The sequence below is a fragment of the Macrotis lagotis genome, chromosome 1 (assembly GCF_037893015.1).
Source record: "Macrotis lagotis isolate mMagLag1 chromosome 1, bilby.v1.9.chrom.fasta, whole genome shotgun sequence".
In the NCBI taxonomy this organism is placed as follows: Eukaryota; Metazoa; Chordata; class Mammalia; order Peramelemorphia; family Peramelidae; genus Macrotis; species Macrotis lagotis.
The window spans coordinates 873063056-873082615 of record NC_133658.1 but is presented as its reverse complement, the minus strand read 5'-3'; the positions used below and the strand labels follow the sequence as shown (position 1 = coordinate 873082615).

The window sequence follows — 19560 nt, the reverse complement described above, 5'->3', positions numbered from 1 at the left end:
ATCAGGAAGATGAGGAACTCTTTTGCTTCAAATACACAAAGAAGAACAATGATTCTCGGGAAATGCAGGCCATATGTATTCTCCTTTCCCTCTAAGCTATTCTGACTTTTAGGGGGATATAACTGCAAAACCAAGTCAGTGGAGGCCTTCCTTGTTTTAGTGTGTCTAGACTCTGTGCACATCACCTATGTGATCCTTTCGTACTGAATGTTCCTTCAGTGCTGACTGTGGACTAACAAGATCACAGGACTTCGGATGCCAGTCAGAGCTTCTACAAATGAGGAAACTGAGAAGAGCGCCCTCCAAAGGCATAAATGTACCCCTTCCCCTGGATGAGTCTCTCCATACTGAGTTGGCGCAATTCTGGAAGATAATCACCACAGCTCATTGTATTCAAACAATGATGCTTGAGAGGCCCTACCACAAACTTGCCAGCCTTTAAAAGCTCCCCATCTGGGTGAAGTTTCAGAGTGGACCATTAGTAAAGGCTGCCTCAGAGAACCCAGATAAGTTTAAACACTGGCAGCTGCTTGCTTCACATAGACTGGGCTTATTCCTTAGAGTCTAAGGGAATTAGGAGATGAAGGGCACATTGACATTAAGATGAGAGCAAGCTCATTTTAAATCAGAGCCCACATGTAATGGGATAGGGCTCTAACAAGTTCCTTGTAAGCAAACTACCTCTGAGAATGACCTCCCTGGGCACCTTCACATGCACCAGCCACCCTCCCAAGGCTATATTCCAAAGTGGAAAGACCAAAAAGGAGATGGGCAGGAACTCCTCTGTTAAGGCAGTTTCAGCTTCAGAAGGCCTGTTCTTCATTGTTCCATTTCTAATTCACATTTGGAAATAAAAATAAAGAAAAAAAAATTTCTCTGCATTCAAGTTAATCATTTCCAGCCTAGGGGCAAAGCTTTGGCCCTCAACCCTACAGTTTTCTTCTGAACAAAAATTGTGTTATTTTAGCTGCCAGTCAATAACAATTCTGTGCTGATGTGCATTCCAGAAGAGAGAAAATGAATGCAAATTCAAACCCCAGTATTTGGCTCCTAATCTCTCTCCTCTCCCTGGCCTGCTGGTAGGCCTTCCTTCCCAAGGCTTCCTTGAGCCAAACTCCTCCCACCACCTGTAAAACGCAATTCTATTCCTAACTAGCAGGTCTCAATTACCCCCAAGGTAACCAGCTCCCCAGGATCCCAAACTTAGGCTCCCAGAGCTTTTCCTATCTCATCCTCCCTGGAGAATGTGAGGGCCTTAGAATTTAATTAGTAATTATTTGCAAGCAGACTAATTACAGGGTAAGCCTAAGGCCAGGCAGCCCACACTGAGGCAAATGAATATAGTTCCTTGTGCTGCTTCTCCTGGGAAGGATCTTAAGAGAGAAATGATTGACAGTCTCTCTAATAAACTGTAATTGTGGCCTCCACCGGCCAAGAGAGCCACAACAGAGGTGGTGAAAGGGCAAACCACAAACTGTCCCACTAATAAAGGAAAAGTGTCCCGTCTGATGAGGGCCAACAACTCAAAAGAGTAGTCGAAATGAATTCTCTCCTGTTCCCTCACCAGTCCTCTTCCCCCTCAACCCCAAGCTCTGAGATACTTTTCAAACAGTGACTGAGAAACACATGGTGGCAGTAATATTGTCAACTGCCCAGCAGTGGTCAGGATACGAATGATCAATAAGAAAAGACACCATGTTTCCATTCTCTCCTGGTAGATTAATGCTAAAGAGGGACTGGAGGCCTCCACAGAAGGTTCCCAATCAGGGTGAGAGTTTGAAAGTGCATTCTGTTTGGGGTTTTGCAAGGCAATGGGGTTAAGTAACTTACCCAAGGCTACACAGCTAGGTAAGTATTAAGTGTATGAGTCTGGATTTGAACTCAGGTACTCCTGACTCCAGGGCCGGTGCTCTATCTAATCTAAGGCATCATCTAGCTGCCCCCAGTGCATTCTGTTCTTAACCCAAACTCTAATCCTCTGAAGACAGCTTCCTGCCAGCTCCAAGAACTGCTGAAAATCTTTACCCCTTGTAGTAAACAGAAAGGTGTGTGCTACACTCAGATCCCACACCCTCCAGGCTTGGAGGGGACAAGGTGCAGGGGCAGCCAGTTACAGAATTATGTAAAAAAATTCATTAAGCTGGATCCTCTGACCCAGAGATTCTATTAGGATTACTCTCCTGTTTCCCTGCTGAGTCCATTGTTGCCTAACCTAGAAGGGCACCCCCCTCATTCTTTCAAGTCCAAATCAAGAATGATCTCCAGAAAACCTTTCTTGGGGCTCCCAGTTCCTCCTTTCAGTCTTGTGTGCCCCTCTAATGAAGTATCAAGAAATATCACTTAGGGCAGTGGAGTCACAATAATATAGGGTATGGTGGAAAGAAGGAAGTCTTGAGGTCAAGAAGCCTGGGTCTAAAGCCTACCAGAGAGACAACTGGTCAATTCTGTGTGTGTGTGACCACAGGCAAATCATTTAAGTTCTTAGCCTCAGTTTTCTTTTCTGTGCAGGGGGATAGTAAGAATCACACTATTCATCTGCCCAAAAAGGGCAGAGATCAGCTCTTTCTTCCCTAGCTTAGCACAGGTCTTTAAAGAAAAAAATTTTCTTGGATTATTGAAAGCAAACTGATCCCTAAGGCCCTGAACTGTGTCAACAATTGTTTATAGTCTGACTGACATTACTGTGTGTACATGCACACTTGCATCCATCCATCCATCAAATTTTATTTGTGTATTTACTAGATCTATTGATTTCACTGGTAGGGGAAATGCCTCTATCAGAGCAGGTGGGGTATCTGCACTCCTCTTCCCCATTTTACAGAATTCCCCAGGGTCACTGAGAGGCCAAGGGCCTCGCCTGAGGAACTCCTGTCAGGTGTGTCAGAGGCAGACCTGAATTTAGACTTCCCAGGCTCTGATGCCAGCTGCATCTATAGGCTTTTCTAATCCTTTGTCTGATCCTGCTTCTTCCTCCTCCTCCTCTTTCTCTCTCTCCCTTTATAAATTATATGTACATTTATATCTCCTACATGTATATATTATTTAAATTATATAAAATTTTATAAATATAGAACTGTTCTTCAAAAAGGAAGGTTGAAGAGAAAATTCAGTAATCATCATCATCACATAATGATAAACTGATTAGGATGAATAAAGGGGACCCTGTCCCCTGTAGAGGGCCAGTTCCTGGGAGTGATTTACACATATCCTTGGTGTTGTTTTCCATCAAATATATGTATGTATTATTGCTTATTGTATGGATTTATTAGCTCTCCAATGAACCTGGGATAATCTGTGGCTCTGGAGGTGGCAGTAAAAGGCCTTTTCTGATAGTGAAACATACAAATTTCTAAGAACAAATATTGTAAATCTACCCAGGTAATTTGTGAAACTGGGTCTCCTTTAACTGGTCATTCCTCAGATAAGTTTTTGTTATGAAAAGTCTGAGTTTCCAAAAATAAATTTAGTAGAGTCTTACATCCCAACCTTGCATGTCTGGGTATGTTCCTACCTGACCTGACTCTTGTAAATTCATGTCCAGACCCACACCAGAGATATTGCAGGCAATAGTCCCCCAGAGCATCCTATCCTCATTTCTACGGTTCTCTGAGGAGCACTAAACGCGTACATCAGCTGGAACCCTTGAGATCTCCCTGTAGGTCCCAAACAATGTCCTGCTCAGTTATAATGCCCTCTTACCTACCCTCTCCATCATGTAGCTCTTTCCAACATTTGCCAGGATGCCTACTGTAGGGGGACATACCACCTTCCCCAACTCAGGTCAATTAAAAAATATTTATCAGTGAGGAACTATGTGGGGCTGTTTACTGAAGAGATTTATCCCAGAGAAGGTGAGGGTGACACAACAGTGGTCTTTAAGTATCTGAAGGGCTGGCAAATGGAAGGGTGATTAGCCTCTGCTCAGTATGCTGAAAGGAAAAACTGCCTAATAATTCAAGCTGTCCAAAAATGGAATTCAATTCCACAAGCACTAGGGCCTGCCATGGAAGGGAATGGGGTCTTCAAGAAAAAGCTAGCTTTTCATTTGGTGGGTTTGTTTGTTGTAGATTTGCTTCTTCTGGTATGGGTGGCTGAGGAGGGTCCTGTCCAATTCTGATATCCAATGGGCTTTGTAACATGAAGTGTAGGTCAAGATCCTGAAGCAGTAGTAAGGCTATGGGGTCACTGGGTCTCATCCCCAGGCCTCTGGCTAGTTTTCTTCCCTCCCAGTATGCTACTTCTTATTGGTCATTTGGGAGGGCCACAAATAACCATCAGTAAAGATATAAAAGGCATCCTTTGTCAGAGCAGGATGAGGGGCATGGCATCCTAGGTTAAGCTACAGATGTTAGTAGTGGTCATAACACCAGCCATACACTGAACTCTGACCTCCTAGTAGCAGGGTAAACCACTTGACTGCCTCAGTGTTAAGTAGATTGCATTTCTATTTTTTAATTCTGTCCCTTGCTATTCAGGATCAGAGGAGAAAAAAGGGTGGGCCCTGCTCAGCTTTCATGACTATCTCAAATATCTCAATCAAGGGCCTCCTAAATCTCCTCCCTTCCAGGCTAAATAAGCTAAGCTTTGCAAGCCCTAACTGGCTTATAATGCACCACTGTGGAAAGTCAAGAGCTGGAACCGGCAGCACCTGTAAAAACACACTGAGGAAGGATGCTTGGGGGAAGGGGGGTGGGGGGTACACAGCTTCCCAACCACCAGAAGCCAGGTGTCCTAACATAGTCCTGGCCTTCTGGTGAAAAGTAGCAAGAGAGGATGAAAAGTCACCACTGGACCAGACTGTTTTTTCTTGGTCCTGCTGGTGTCCAGGAAACATGGAGCTCAGCAGCACTCATATATATGTAGCTGTGGTATTTCTTGGTTGGTAAACTCATTTTGACCATGCCTATCGCTGCCAGGATCTTGCAACCTCAGACCCTGGAGTTTGTTCTTTCAGAGGACATTCAGGGGTAGGTTTCCTGAACTGTCCCCTCATTGAGTTCCTGAGGCAAAGATGGTGGGACCAACTTCTCCCTTTCACTTCCCTGGGTTTCTTCCAGCTCTAACATGTATAAACTTATGGAAATAACTTTTCTCTTTGCTTCAGAAAACCTAGCCATAGTAAGAATACCCACATAAGCAGGGAAATTCAAGTCAACTAAGTGACTTAAGAAGCGAAATGGGCCCCCCTGAATGAATAGCATTACAGAATACAGAAATGGAGGTAGGTGATTCACGAAGACAACGTGTTGGGAAAAAGAGGACTGGAGTGAGAAGAAAACCCCAGGTTCAAGTCCAGGCCCTAATATTTTTTGGCTTTTGTCCTAAATTTTCTTATGCATAAAATAGAGATAACATTTGAAGTACCTACCTCAAGGTATAAGGAAATCATGGGATGGATAATGACTGAAGCAGTCCTCTATCTGGGGCCTCAACGAATGTGGTTCATTTGAATAAATACCAATTTTTAGAGAGGCCCCAACCAGAGGAACACATAACCAGAATGTCTTGATTCTGAATAGAAGAAAAAAAGTCAAACCATGGCCCTAAGAAGCCACAAAGCTTTAACGAGACTGAACATTTAAAATTCAAAAGAAAGCTTCTTTAACATGGCTAAATGGATGAATGAGCATCAACTTAACCTACTATGGGTTAGGCAATGGGGTATATATACAGAAAAGCAAACCTCAAGGTTCTTTCATTCTTCTGGGAGAGTCAACACGGCCAAGGAAGGGACAGTTCATTATTAACAAACCCTTGTAGAGGCCATATTCTAGCTAGAGACAAGGACACAAAGAATCAGGAAATCCTACACTAAGCATATGAACTCTTCCTGGACATGGTCTCAGGGTTTATGGGGTTTGGAGGGGGCAGAGAGGATGTTCCTTTGTATCCCCAGCACCTAGAAAAGTGCCTTAATAAATGTTTACTGAATTGAACTGAAGTATAGCAAATAATCACAGGATAATAGCAATTAGATCTAAAAGGGGGCTTGGTGAGCCAGATGAGGAAACTGAGGTCCAGAGCCCTAGATCTGGTGAAGATCATATAAATGAAAACTGAAATAGACCCTTAAAGATGACCTGATTAAGGCTTTTCAACAGAAAAGACTGAGACCCAGAGAGGTTAAGGGTTATCCTATGCCATCACACAGGTCAACAATAGCAGAATAAGTAGCAGGGCTCCAATTCTAACCTGGACCTTCTGACTCACAGGCCAGAGCTCTTTTGGCCACATCTACATTGCTTCTGCCAACCCCAAACATTCCAGGGACTGAAAAGTCCAAGTTATAATTTCCATAGTAACTTTAGACACATTAGTCATCTCCAAAAGTTGATGGAAGGGAGATACTGTGAATTGTCACTAAAAATGGAAGGAAGTCTGGAAGTTCCAGTTGTGTAATTCATCCAAAATGGCAGGTTGAATTCTCAACAGCTGCAGATTTTCCTACAGTAATCTCTTCCAGTGGCATCTGCAGAGGTGGAAGGGGACAAAGACTATGGATGGGGGCAAATTATAACCTTAGCTCAGCAAAAATGGAGCCCGGGGCTCAAATGAAAAAGAACCAGAAACACAAATAAACAGCCATGAAGGTCCAGTTAGAGAACAGAAGCAGACCAGCTGGGCAGGAAAGGGGAGGTCGCACTTGGGTGACTTCTGAGCCAGCATAGGTTAAATGGCACCAGAGGGCAGGGCTTGTTCCAAGAATTCCAAAAGGATGAAAGAAAAAATACGAGTCCTTTCCCTCAAAAAGCTTACCAGTTTCACAGAAACACCCACGATGACTGCCCTTTTCCTCCTTAACTTAAAATAATAATTAAGATTTACTGGAACCTAGGAGAAAAGTGAGCTGCCAGAATGATTATTTTATACATACTGACCCACGTCAATATATTCTAATATCTGATGATGGACTTCCATTCAATCCAAACAAGCATTTCTTAGGCCCTTAGAATGTACACAAGGATTACATATATATATATAGAGAGAGAGACTCAAAGATGAAAAATCCCAGAACTGATTCTTAAAGAATTTAGGATCTAACTAGGGGAGAGGGAAGATTGGATGTGGATACAAAACCTGTTGAGATCTTCCCTGTGAAGGCACTTTCGGGATGACACAAGAATGTTCTCCCAAAAATTCTATACATCAGAGTAGATAAATTTGGATCCTTCTTTGATTGGAAAAGAGTTCTCAAAGTTTGAGAAGTGCTGGACCTTACCTGCCCAAGGTCCCACATAAAACAAGGGAAAGGGCACAGAAAAAGGCTAAGAAATTACACTGCTAGGATTTTCCACCCTCCATCCTCTCTAAAGGGAAAATAGGACTCAATTTTTAGTCAGATGAAAATGGGGAAAAAAATACATTTCCAATTCTTCAGGAAGCTTGAGGAGAAGGAACAGATCCCTGTCCAGGTTCATATCATTTCAATGACAAGATAGCTTGGGGTGGGGGGGAGTGATGTGATCTCAGGCAGATAACATCCCTTCAAAACACCTGACTTCAGGGAAATTGAAGCCCTTGGCCACAGCTACCACTCAGCATACAGTCTCTTTCCTCAGGAACACTGAAGATGACTCCCCTAAATAGAGCACCCACAAAGTGTCAGAGTAGCTTGTTCTTCCTGGGAGCTAGGCGGGTGTGAGCACAGTCCTGGTCCACAGCTGTGTGCTCTGCAGGCTTAACAAAGGTTCATGGAATGGTCCACTGAACAACCACTTCAGAGCACACAAGTATTAATTCAAGAAATCAATCAAGTATTCAATGGGGGTCCTAGGTTGAGCAGAGCAAGAAACATCGGAAGAATGACAGTCATTATATTCCAAGAGATCAGAGGCCTCCAGAGAGGTTGTGGGGGAGTGAACCCTGAAGAGAAAAGAAACCACTACTTCTGCCTTCCTTTCTCTCCATTCATTTGATCTGAAGCAGTACTAGTCCAGCTGGGTAAAGGGGAAATTGTCCTTTCCTCAAAAGAATGAAGAAGGAATACCTTCCAGTCATTAAGTGCTGAAGGGGATACGCTGGGAAGAGATGGGACCCCAAGAGGTTCCATGCTACCTCTTTTTAAAAAAAAATTGAAAAAAATATCAAGGCATTGGATTTCAATTCAGACTAAGTTCTCCATCCCCTCTGTTGTCCTCAAGTTAAGGGCTTCACTTTTAAGCAGGGACATTTGCCTCCCAGGCAGTGCAGGTTGGGAGAGTAATCCCCCTTGGGGACTCAACCCAAGGGGAACTCAGCCCAAGGCTAGGGGAATACCCCAAGTACTCCACATGTGATGGACATGCAGTTCTTTCACACAGACAGCTAAATGTTCATTTAAAAATCTTTCCCTCTGGCAACTCAAATGTAGGCTCTCCTGTCAGGCTGTGTGGGTCTGACTCTAGAGGCCTCAGTTATTCAGGTAATTCTTTCCCTGGCTTCAGAGAGAATAACTAAATGCAGCAAGGTGGAGAAATAGAAGGGAAACTGACCTGGGAGTCAGGTCTGGGTTTGAGGCCCAGCTCTACCACTCACCAGCTGGGCAACCCTGGGTACTTCACCCAAACCTCTTCTAGGTTTCTTTTTCTTTGGAGTCAGGAAATATGACCTCAAAACCCCAGAATTTCTGAGTTCAACAGGCACCTTGGTGGCCATGTAGCCCACCACCAACACCTGGGCAAGTTTCCCCACTGAATCCCTCCCAACAAGTGGCCATTTCGCCTTTACCAGAAATTCTCCAGGGAACAGGAGCCCATTCTTCCTCCTTGAACAGAAATAAGAGGCTGCCATTTTTTCCTGACATCAAACCAAAATTTGCTTTTTTTAGCTTCTATTTATCTATCCTAGTTCTTTTATTTGGATCTTCAATCTTAGTTCTGCTATTTATTTCTTTCTCCTCACTACATCTTGCTGGGCCTTAATTTACAATCACATGTAAAATAGGGACGCTGGAAGTAATCAGGGGCTCTTAACCTGAGAATAAACCATGAAATTATTTCTTAAAATATTTTAATACTTGTATTACTTTGTTTCATTTTATGCATTTAAAACAATAATTCCAAGAAAGGACCCATGCCACGGAGAAGGTCCAGAATGCCTAGGCTAGAAGATCCCAAAGGTTTCTTTCTGAGTTCTACTGCTAAGAGTAGCAACACAATGGTGACCATTCTCACTTGCCCCACTAACCTCAAAGGGTTCAAATGAGACAGCACCTCTTTGCTTTGTCAAGTCTCAAATGGAGAGGGGAGAAGAGAGAAGAAAAATGCAAATAAGAAATGCAAGAAAGTGCAAATAAACTCAAAAATGTCAGAGAACTGGGTCTGCACTACTTTCAGTCCTATTCACCCAGATAACAAAAAGGATTCATTTGGATGTGGCAAGCTGCAGAGAAACCTCCCCCACCCCAAGCCCCCCAAAGAGGAAAAAACCCTGCTTTTCTCAGGAGCTGACTTCCCTGACATATTGGTTTGTGTGCAGGGAGCTTAGAATCTTGCCAAGTTCCTATCTTTAAGAGACCCTTTTGTGAATTTATCATCAGGGTTGACAAAGAAACTGAGGTTCAAAGGCAGTAATGTTTGTCCTTTGTTCTCAAAGACTAAGACAAGCACATGAATTAGATTTGAGTAAGGGGGTGTTGTGCTAAGTTATCAGCCTCACTTTCTCCTCTAGAGTCATTCGGAGCTGAATCAGGACGACTGAAGATGGTCCTAGATGTGAGGCAACTAGGGTAAAGTGACTTCCCTAAGGTCACATACTAGTAAAGTGATTTGAACTCCCATCCTCCTGACTCCCAGACCAGTGTTCTATGCCTTTGGACAAATGGGAATATGGAAGAATATATTATCTGGAGTGCAAATATTGGCCCTGTCATTCCCCCATTGTGTGACCCTGGGCAAGTCAATGAACAACACCCTGTACCACTGGGTTTCAATTTTCACATCTGAGAACAGACTAGATTGTTCCTAAGATTTCCTCCTCCCTTTCTAACTCTTACAACCCCCACTGCCTTCTTTTTCTGAATATAAATGGGGATTAACCACACCAGCCTGAGTAGCCAATTAAGTGAAGAATGACCCCTTTATGGTTAAGGGCTGGATGGAGTGACCCTCTGGGAAGCAATCCTAACCTGAACTTTGGGGAGCATGTTCTGCACTAGAGTTGCCCATACAAAGCTGTGCTTCAGCCTGTCCTTTCTATTTTGGGAGGGGACCTCCCGCTACCAAAGGAAGAATATGCTGAGACTGTCACAGATCAAATTATCAGCTGCCTGGTCAAAGTGTTAGAACTTTTCCTCTATCTCAGACATCTGTCTATGAACTCTTCATACAAAGGACAAAATAGAGGAGGACCAGGTTGCCCCGATTCCTACTCCTAGCTGCAGGAAAAACCAGGCTTCATGAGGGCCAGGACAGGTCAAAGGGCCACTGGGGAAGCCAGGGAAATTGCCAACCTATACACACAGGAAGGTTTTCTGAGCAGATAAGCAGATTTAAGGCTATTTTTGGTTTGCTTTTAAAAGGCAAAGGACTGATGGCCTGGAGGAGGGCCAATTCTAAGATGTGAGTGCCTTAGTTGAGGGCTCCAATATAGCCTTGGCCAAGATCTGCCTCACCCTGCCACCAAGCAGAGAGGCCTGAGGAGGTCAAAGGAATCTGGGAGCCAAAGAGGCTCCTCTGGCTTTTCCACCTTTGACCCTCTTCAACAAGTCTCTGCTCAGGGGTCTCCTGAAACCACTTAAGTACTACCAAAGCCCATCAGGATGCTGGGGTATATCAGAACCCAAAGGACAGATCGATCAAAAGTATCTGGCACTTACGCAGCCTTCTTGGATTGTGAAGTACCCCATATCAGAAAGCCCAAATTTCAGGACAGGTCTCTTCATTGGCCATCAGTCAAATCAACAACATATTTCTCAGGTCCCATCTATGTGCTAAGAAGAGAAGATATGGATCCCTGGACCAGAAGTCCGGGCTCTGTTTTGTCCTCTATTGTCAAAAGAATAAAAGCATCCAGGTGTCCTTAAAAAAAAACCAAACTTATTAGCCCCATATGACAACTGAGGAAACTGAGGCACAGAGGGGAAGTGACTCGCTCCAAGACATCTAGGTCCAAACACATTGCCCACTCCTTCCACTTTGTCAGGCTGCCCCAGTAGGATGGAGCAGGCAGGGTCTCTAATCTGGCCCCTGGCTGATTTTCAAAAGTACCCAAGTCACTTCATCAATAAACTTGCCAGTAGGCTCCACTTCACAGGGCTCCAATGATAAACAGAAATAAGCAAAATTACTCTGTAAACCTTAAACCTTGCCAATGCTCTAAGGTCATACAAAAGATCCAAGTCAAATCAAGCAAAGAAAGAAATGGTTAGGAAGAGTAGATTGATTGCTCAGGTATGGTTAAGTGCTTCTCTTCAACACTCATCTGCAGTGGGGCCAGATAAATTCCCCTACAGTCTCCTGGCAAAGAGATCTAAGGAATGACATTTCCTTTCTGGAGAATGTTGGCAAGTCCTTAAAATTCCTGTCATCTAAAAACTCTAGTATTTTGTTATTGTTGTAAAAACAATGTCCTCTTCATTATTTGTGGCAGGTGTGCATGAGAAGAATGCTTACAATTCGCACAAGATAGTTTACCAAATAATTCTTCAACGTCTGATTGATCTGATTGATCATGAAACAAAGGCATTCTGGGTCTCCAATCATCTCTCTGAATTCAAGAAAAAGACCATAAACTTTTTAAACTGGGGAATATTCAAGAGAAAAACTACAGATGGACACAACTGTAATAATTTTGCTTACAAATATAGTAAACACAATTAACTTCAACATAAAACAAAGTGAGCTCAAATAAACCAGTTTAGTTATCATGACATTGTGACAAAGACAAAAAGAAAAAGATTAGTTTCTCTGTTGGTTGTAAGGTCTGTCAATAGAAATTGAGCACAATTTGCTTAGAATACAGGTTAACTGAAGCAAGGATTGAGAAGACCTTGAGAACAGAAAATGCCAGAGATGGGAAAGAGAACTGAAAACAAAGAGTACGAAAACAGGAACCTTAGAAAACAGACATCTGACAGGAAAGCAAAAGGCTAGTTCAGCTTTAGCATTTTGTAAAAAGTGACACTCAAATTTGGAATTATGCCTAAAGGGCAACAAAAATGTGCATACCCTTTGACCCAGCAATACCACTACTGGGTCTATACCCTGAAGAGATGATGAAAAAGGGCAAAACATCACTTGTACAAAAATATTCATAGCAGCCCTGTTTGTGGTGGCAAAGAATTGGAAATCAAGTAAATGTGCTTCAGTTAGGGAATGGCTTAGCAAACTGTGGTATATGTATGCCATGGAACGCTATTGTTCTATTAGAAACCACAAGGGATGAGGATTCAGGGAAGCCTGGAAGGATCTGCATGAACTGATGGTGAGCAAGATGAGCAGAACCAGAAAAACATTGTACAACCCTAACAACAACATGGGGGTGATGATCAACCTTGAAGGATTTGCTCATTCTATCAGTGGAACAATCAGGGACAATTTGGGGCTATCTGTGATGGAGAATACCATCTGTATCCAGAGAAAGAATTGTGGAGTTTGAACAAAGACCAAAAACTATTACCTTCAATTTAGAAAAAAAAAAACCCAATATATTACTATGTAATTTTGCTATCTCTTATACTTTATTTTTCTTCCTTAAGGATATGATTTCTCGCTTATCACATTCAACTTAGATCAGTGTATATTATGGAAACAGTGTAAAGACTAACCGACTGCCTTCTGTGAGGGTGGGGGGAGGGGAAACAAGATTAGGGGGAAAATTGTAAAACTCAATATTCCCCTCTTCCCTCCTATGCAATAACACTGTGTTTAATTGACAAGATCTTGGAATTCTTTCTAAATTGAGTTAAAAGTATACCCAGGACAGCATAAGATTTCACACATTCTTCAGGAATTTATGGCCCAGGTTCAAGGTCTGTGGGATCATTCAGTTTAACAAGTGACTGAACAGGGTGTCCTGTTCCTCAGTCAAGCAGGACAAAAAAGAGGTGATCACACATCATTCCCCTTCAGATTCCTTTGAGTAGGGAGCCTTCATTCATAGCTAGGGCAAGGAGAGCCCAGATTCAATAGTGACTAGAGTCTAGTAACAGTGACCCCTGGTCTTCTGATGCCAGGCCTGGAGGGCTCTCCCACCTCCTCTCTGTCTTCTGGCTAAAACCCTGCCCTCTGCAGTAAGTCTTTCCTACTGCACCAGACCCCATCAACATCTTGTCTGTGCAGTTTTTATGCTGCCTCCTTCACTGGACTGTGAGCTCCTCACCCCCCCCCCTTTTGGATCTCCTGCTCTCAGGACAGCGCCAACCCATGAAATTAATATACCTGACAAATAGAAAACTGCTTACTCACATGAGGTAACAATATTGACCCTGATGCTCACTATGTTTATATGAACTTGAATAAATCTCAACTTTTCTGAGTTTCCATTTTCAGACATATAAAATGGTGATAAGACAAAACCTTGTAACCCGCCACTGCAGCACACTACCTGTTCTCAAGATACCAATAAAGGGCAGTCCTACATCCACAAACCCCTTCTCTCTCCTCTGGCACTGCCATCCCTGGTGCAGACCCTAGACAACTAGACAGCTACTGCAGGGGTGAGGGGGAGTCCTGCTGCCTCAAATCTCTCCCTTTTCTAAGTCTGATCATGTCACTCCCACTAAACTCTCAGTGTCTATCATCTCCAGAATCAAATATAAAATCCTCTGCCTGGCACTCAAAGTTTTTCCTAGGCTGGCTCCTCTGATCTTTCTAGGCATCCCCTACACATATTGTTCACAATCCATTTGTAGATACTCATATATATTCCTTGTTGTTCCCCATGCCGGTAATGCTCTCCCTTCTAGATTCTCTGATTTCCTTCAAGGTACTTTTAGAGAAAATCTTATCTTATACAAGATGCCTTTCCTGGTTTTCTTCAATGCTAGTATCTTCACCCTGCTGATTAACTCCAAATTATCCTGTGTACAGTTCCCATTAGACTGGGAGCAATTTGTATCATCAGTTGGCAGCACAGGGCCTGGTTCTTCTTAGATGTTTAATAAATGGTAAATGATTGACTACCTTATTGTATCTGGCCTTTGGTATTTCATCTGTGTGCATAATGGGGGACAGCTGTCTTGTCTGGACAACTGCAAGCTTGATGAGGGCAAGAGTTTTATTTTGGACACTCCACAACAGTCAATCCAACTGTAGGGCTCCCAGAAGACAGGAAGTCCAGGAGGGCCAGCCTCAAACCCAACCACAACAGCTGACCAGGGGGTCTCCTGCATGACCTTCATGTTGCCGATGGGCTCCATCAGAGGCTGGCTCTTGTTCAACACCTCTTGCTGGACATGGCCATATTCTCAAACACATCTTCCTCCATGAAGGTTCTTCTGCCCAGTCCCAAATTCCCTCCCTCTATTAGAGGGACATCACCCCTTGCCAACAGTAGGCTGTTTCCTGGAGTAGGACACATACTGGGGTGCATGACACCAGGTTGGCCAGCCAGCCAGCCTAAAGACTCTGCACTGGGCACTTACCAAGTCAATCAAGTCACTAAGGTTCTTCTCGATTTGTTGGGGCGGCAGGCGCCTCATTAAGTCCAAGGCACAATCCAACTGCTGGTCACTCTGAAAAAAGAAATAAAGAAGCAAATCAATAGGAAAACAAACCATAATAGCAAATATGTCGATAACAGTTGACTACAAATATCAAAGCACCTCAGCAATAGGATACACTTGAGATTAGTCTTGGATTTTTTTGCTATTATAATTTAATTAGCAACAAACATAAACATCTCAATATAGAAAGAACAAATATGAAAGCCCAAGCTTCTGTTATTTAGTTTTTTAAAGTGAATAATGGCAATAATAAAATCACTGTTTGAGACATCCCTTTTTAGACATGGCGAAAGTGATGATTTGGTTTGCTCAACCACAGTGAAGTTTTTCTAAAGTGGAAAACAAAGTGGATGAAGAATATAGACATGTATGTTGACAGGTAATTCACTGAGTCCAAATCCCACGGAAAGATGCCGCAAATAGACAAGCCGACAAGCCCAAAACATAATGACCAGGGGAATTAAATCTAAGAAACCATGCCATTTTTTCAGTAACCCTAGGTGCTCATAAAAGTACATCATTATAAAAAGTTATCTGTTTAACATCTACATCCCTCAGGGGGACTGAGGAGTAGGGGGTATTACATAGATACATAGTGGGCAGAGGGGTCAGCATATTACCAAAGTAGGCTTGCATGGCAGAAGAGGCAAAATTGGTATTTAAATCTGAGTGACACTAAGCCCAGAATGATCTCCATGACAATAAGTAGAACCTTGCTACCTGAATATGATATTCCAAAACCAAACTCTTCCCTTTGTGAAAGCCTTCACAGGAAGATCACAAGTTAGGTTTGAATAATCAGGATTTTATGGGATCTCAGACTATGACTATGCTAAAAGGGCCCTAAGAAAATATCTATTATACTATATCTTCCACTGCCCTAGAAACTAGGTCCGACAAATGTCAACTAAGTGACATATCTGAGCTGACTGTTATCTATAGAGCTCTGTAATCCTGATGCCACCATTTACTAGTTATATAACCTTGGGCACATTCTGTAACTACTCCAAGGTCAGTTTCAATGGGTGACAAAATATTTATCATACAGCACTGTTAGGAAACTCAAATCAGATAAATTAGGTGAAAATACTTTGTAAATGGCTATATGAACGCAATATATTAACTAAATTATTAAGTACCTGCTACAAAGCAATGCACCAGAAGTAAAGAGATAGAAGAGATATACCAGAGTATAATCCAATAAGTTTCTATACAATTTTTGTTTGTATTTAGAAGATACCACCATCCCTTACCCTTTATGGTCATTGGCCATTCAAAACCTGGTATAAAAATCTTTCCAATCCAGTCACATGCCTAAGAGAGTTTCAGAGAGTATTTAACCCCAGGATTAGCTTGCATTAATACCCCCCCAATAAACTAGGGCTAACTTTGCTGAATTCCAGTAACGAGGAATTCCCTAGTTATGCCAACTTGGATTAGTCAAATGGATAGATTAATGCCTTTAGACATTGGGAAGGACTGAAGCAGAGTGTCTGGCTCAAGAGGACGTAGAGCCTGCCATTACCTGTGGGCCCTGTTAACCCTTCCTCATCTTACCAGAGCTGTCCAATCAAGCTAAGTCCTCTCTTGTTCACAGAAAATTAAAATAAGCCTGAATACTAAAAAGGCAAATTGGTTCAATGTCTTTTAAGTTATGGTCACTTAATATTTTTTTCGTTTTCAAATTGAATGAAACTAACCTGATTGAGAATGTATTCTGTAAATCTTGCAATATAAAGGTAGGTTTGAGGTCTGCAAGTTATTCTCAACTCGGTTCAGCCCATCTGTCAAAGTAGTTTACTGATGTGTGGCTGGTGTAGTCACTAGTTTCATGGAGTCATAAGAGAGCTGGGACCAGATAACCACCAAAGAGGGAAGAACAGTTTGAAAACGGCATGCAAGCTCTTATGCCAGATGTCTATAGTCCTCCCTGAACAGTCTATACAATAAACAGACCCCAGAATTGGAGAGATGTAGCTCTCTGTTGCAAAAGCCAACTCTAAACTTCCTTTCATTTTAGAACTCTGTCTCTTGCTATTCTTTCCAGGTCTGGCTTCACTTTAATCCATCCCAATTCAGTGGTCAGCGAGTCAGAATATTTCTTGCTCCCTCCTGGGTCTCTTTCTGATCCTTCCTCTGCAGTCATCTCTTTAAAGGATCACTCTATCCAAATATAGCCAATCAAGTCAACAAGCATATATTGAGAATTTATGATGGGCCAGATGTTGTCCAAAGTACTAGAGATGCAAGGAAAAGCAAAACCAGTCCCTGCTATCAAAGGGCTCCCATTGTAATGGAAGAGAATGACTAGATCCATGCAAAACATATAGCTTATATGGAAGGAAATCTTAGGAGGAAGTGACTGGAAGCAGGAGTACCTCACAGGGTACTCACATGGCTCAATCCCATGTGCAAAGTCCCAGGGAGGGTAACTAATCTCCGTAATTCAAACAATCATATGTTGGTACAACAGCTGGAAAAAACAACATACCATAACAATATGAAGAGGACTCAAGGAAGGTGGCCTCCAAGAACATGAAGGAGAGCCCATGGTTGGACTGAGAGAGGAGCAGGTTGAACAGCATTCCCCTGAGGAGGTTATCATTGATCCATGGACAATACAGAGCCTCCCTAGCTCTCCTGACCAAGCAATGGACAAGTCCTTTTTTTCAGCTTAGTTCAACAGAGGCCAGAGTAGAATGTCCTCCAAAGCCCCAGCATTTACTCCAAATACACATAAAAGGAGTACAGCCTGACCTATTAATATTAAGAGCTAGAACTAATCTGTCAGCTATCTACATACAATGTGCTCAAAGGATTAAAAAGTTTGTTCCCTTTCAACAAAGTCAAACATAACCCTATTTTTGTTCTGATTTAAAGGCTCCCAAGTTAAGCCAATCCTCTCTTCATGGACAAGCAAAGACAACCTTTTGTCTCAAAAAAAACCACATCCCAATGAATTCATGAAATCTTACTAGAGACTTCCATTTGCAGACCAGCCACCAATCACCCTTTGAAAAGTTCAATCTGTTTTCTGCCACGTGTTCAGGAACAAACTGTGCTCCAGGGCTATTTGCTGAAGAACTCTCAGGCAAACCCCAAACCAACCCACACTGCTCATCTAGAGGTCGTATGGGGAAAACTGCACATTCTGGATTAATAATCATTGTTTTAAGTGTTTCTCCCACTGACTGATTGTGTTCCAGCTCTATCCCAGGAGAAAGCAACCATGATTATAACCATGCATGGAGAGAGATGTCTCAGCAAGTCCAAATACAGACATTCCCTTTGGATGACTTGTTGGGCCCATGGGAAGACTCAAAATCCCATTAAGTGGCTTGAGAGATGGTGGCAAAGGCACGACTCCTTTTAAACTTTGAGGCTCCTTGGCTACAACTTCATCTTGGCTCACTAGCACTGTTTCCTCTGGACCAGGTTCATTTTGGTGGGGAGGGCAAGGAAAGGAAATTTTAAAATTATTAAAAGGCACAGGGCATGACAGGTCACTTTCAAAATTAAATCTCAAGTGAGATTGTTGGGAGCAAGATAATGGAACAGCTAAGCAACAAGGGCCAACAAAGGACCTTCCTCCACCTTCAGGTGATAATCTAGTCAATTAAGAGGCAAAGGGAGAAGGGAGTGTAAGTACTTACTTGCATCTTCAGCCTGATTAGCAAGCCTACATTTATTTTCTTATTTTGGGACAATGTTCCATATCTCCTCTTTCTAGTGTCCTCATACATTCTACACATCCTTGCCTTCTTAACAACAAAGGAACCAGATGTGTCAGTAGGTGCCAACATATTATAATTTTATTTTGAAATAAAATTTTTCTTCTTAATATCAATTGACCTGGCATTATTAGATTTTCAAAGACACACTGACATTGATGGATTAACTAGAAGAAAAGAAACATCAATCAGCATTCTTCCTAAGGACCACATAAATGTCCAACATGAAAATTACTAATATTTTGTCCTTCATTTTTGAAGAAGACAACAACATCAGGGAGGTGATGCCAATGCCAAGTGAATGAATTGGGTTTGAGTGAAGGGGTGCCGTATGTATTAGGTCACCAGACTCACTTTCTCCTCCAGAACCATCTGAGACCAGTGGTCAGATAGGAATCAGGACGACTGGAGATGGTCCTGGATTCTGGGCAATCAGGCTTAAGTGACTTGTCCAAGATCACACAGTAAGTGTTGTGTCTTAGGTTGGATTCATTGTCCTGAATCCAAGGCCCAGTCTCTACTCACTGCACCACCCAGTTGCCAGAACCCTGACATATTAGCATGGAAGTATACTGGGTGGTACTTTTACCTTTTCTGTTTCCTCTTCAACAGGCCTGACTGTTACATCTCACTCCTATCCTGAAACTTGGCCTGACTGTACACCCAACCAATGCTCTATCTCAAAGGAGATAATCAAGTTTACTTGGTCCATATACAGATACCTAAATTTTAGTTACTGATAAAACACTGTGTTACATTTTCAAAGTTAAAAATATATTAGAGGGGGCAGCTAGGTGGTGCAGTGGATAAAACACCAGTCCTGGAGTCAGGAGTACCTGGGTTCAAATCTGGTCTCAGACACTTAATAATTACCTAGCTGTGTGGCCTTGGGCAAGCCACTTAACCCCATTTGCCTTGCAAAAAAAAAAAACACCCTAAAAAAAGGTTCTTGTTTGTTAAGACAAGTTGCCTGGCTTGGGGGCAACAGAGGAGTTTCAAAGGACTTTTTTAGATTGTTTTCAGTTTTATGACTATTTTCTAGAACACTTGTAAAAATAGAAATGGATTCCTGGACCCATAATAACTTAGAAATTCTCAAGTTAACATTATCTAAATTTTTATTTATTTTGTTAAACATTTCTCAATTAAAAGTCTAATCTGGTTTCTCCTCTCCCAACTCAAGAC

General features: G+C 42.4%; 1 protein-coding gene across 5 annotated transcripts in view; it reads right to left on the bottom strand.

Moving 5' to 3' along the window:
• Positions 1–19560, bottom strand: part of CAPZB (capping actin protein of muscle Z-line subunit beta) — a 152821-nt gene that overhangs the window by 69514 nt on the left and 63747 nt on the right. For all 5 annotated transcript variants that reach the window (XM_074218263.1, XM_074218260.1, XM_074218259.1 and 2 more), the window contains one exon: positions 14564–14653. In XM_074218263.1, coding sequence (XP_074074364.1) covers positions 14564–14653 — 90 coding nt within the window. The remainder of the gene's footprint in view (positions 1–14563; positions 14654–19560) is intronic.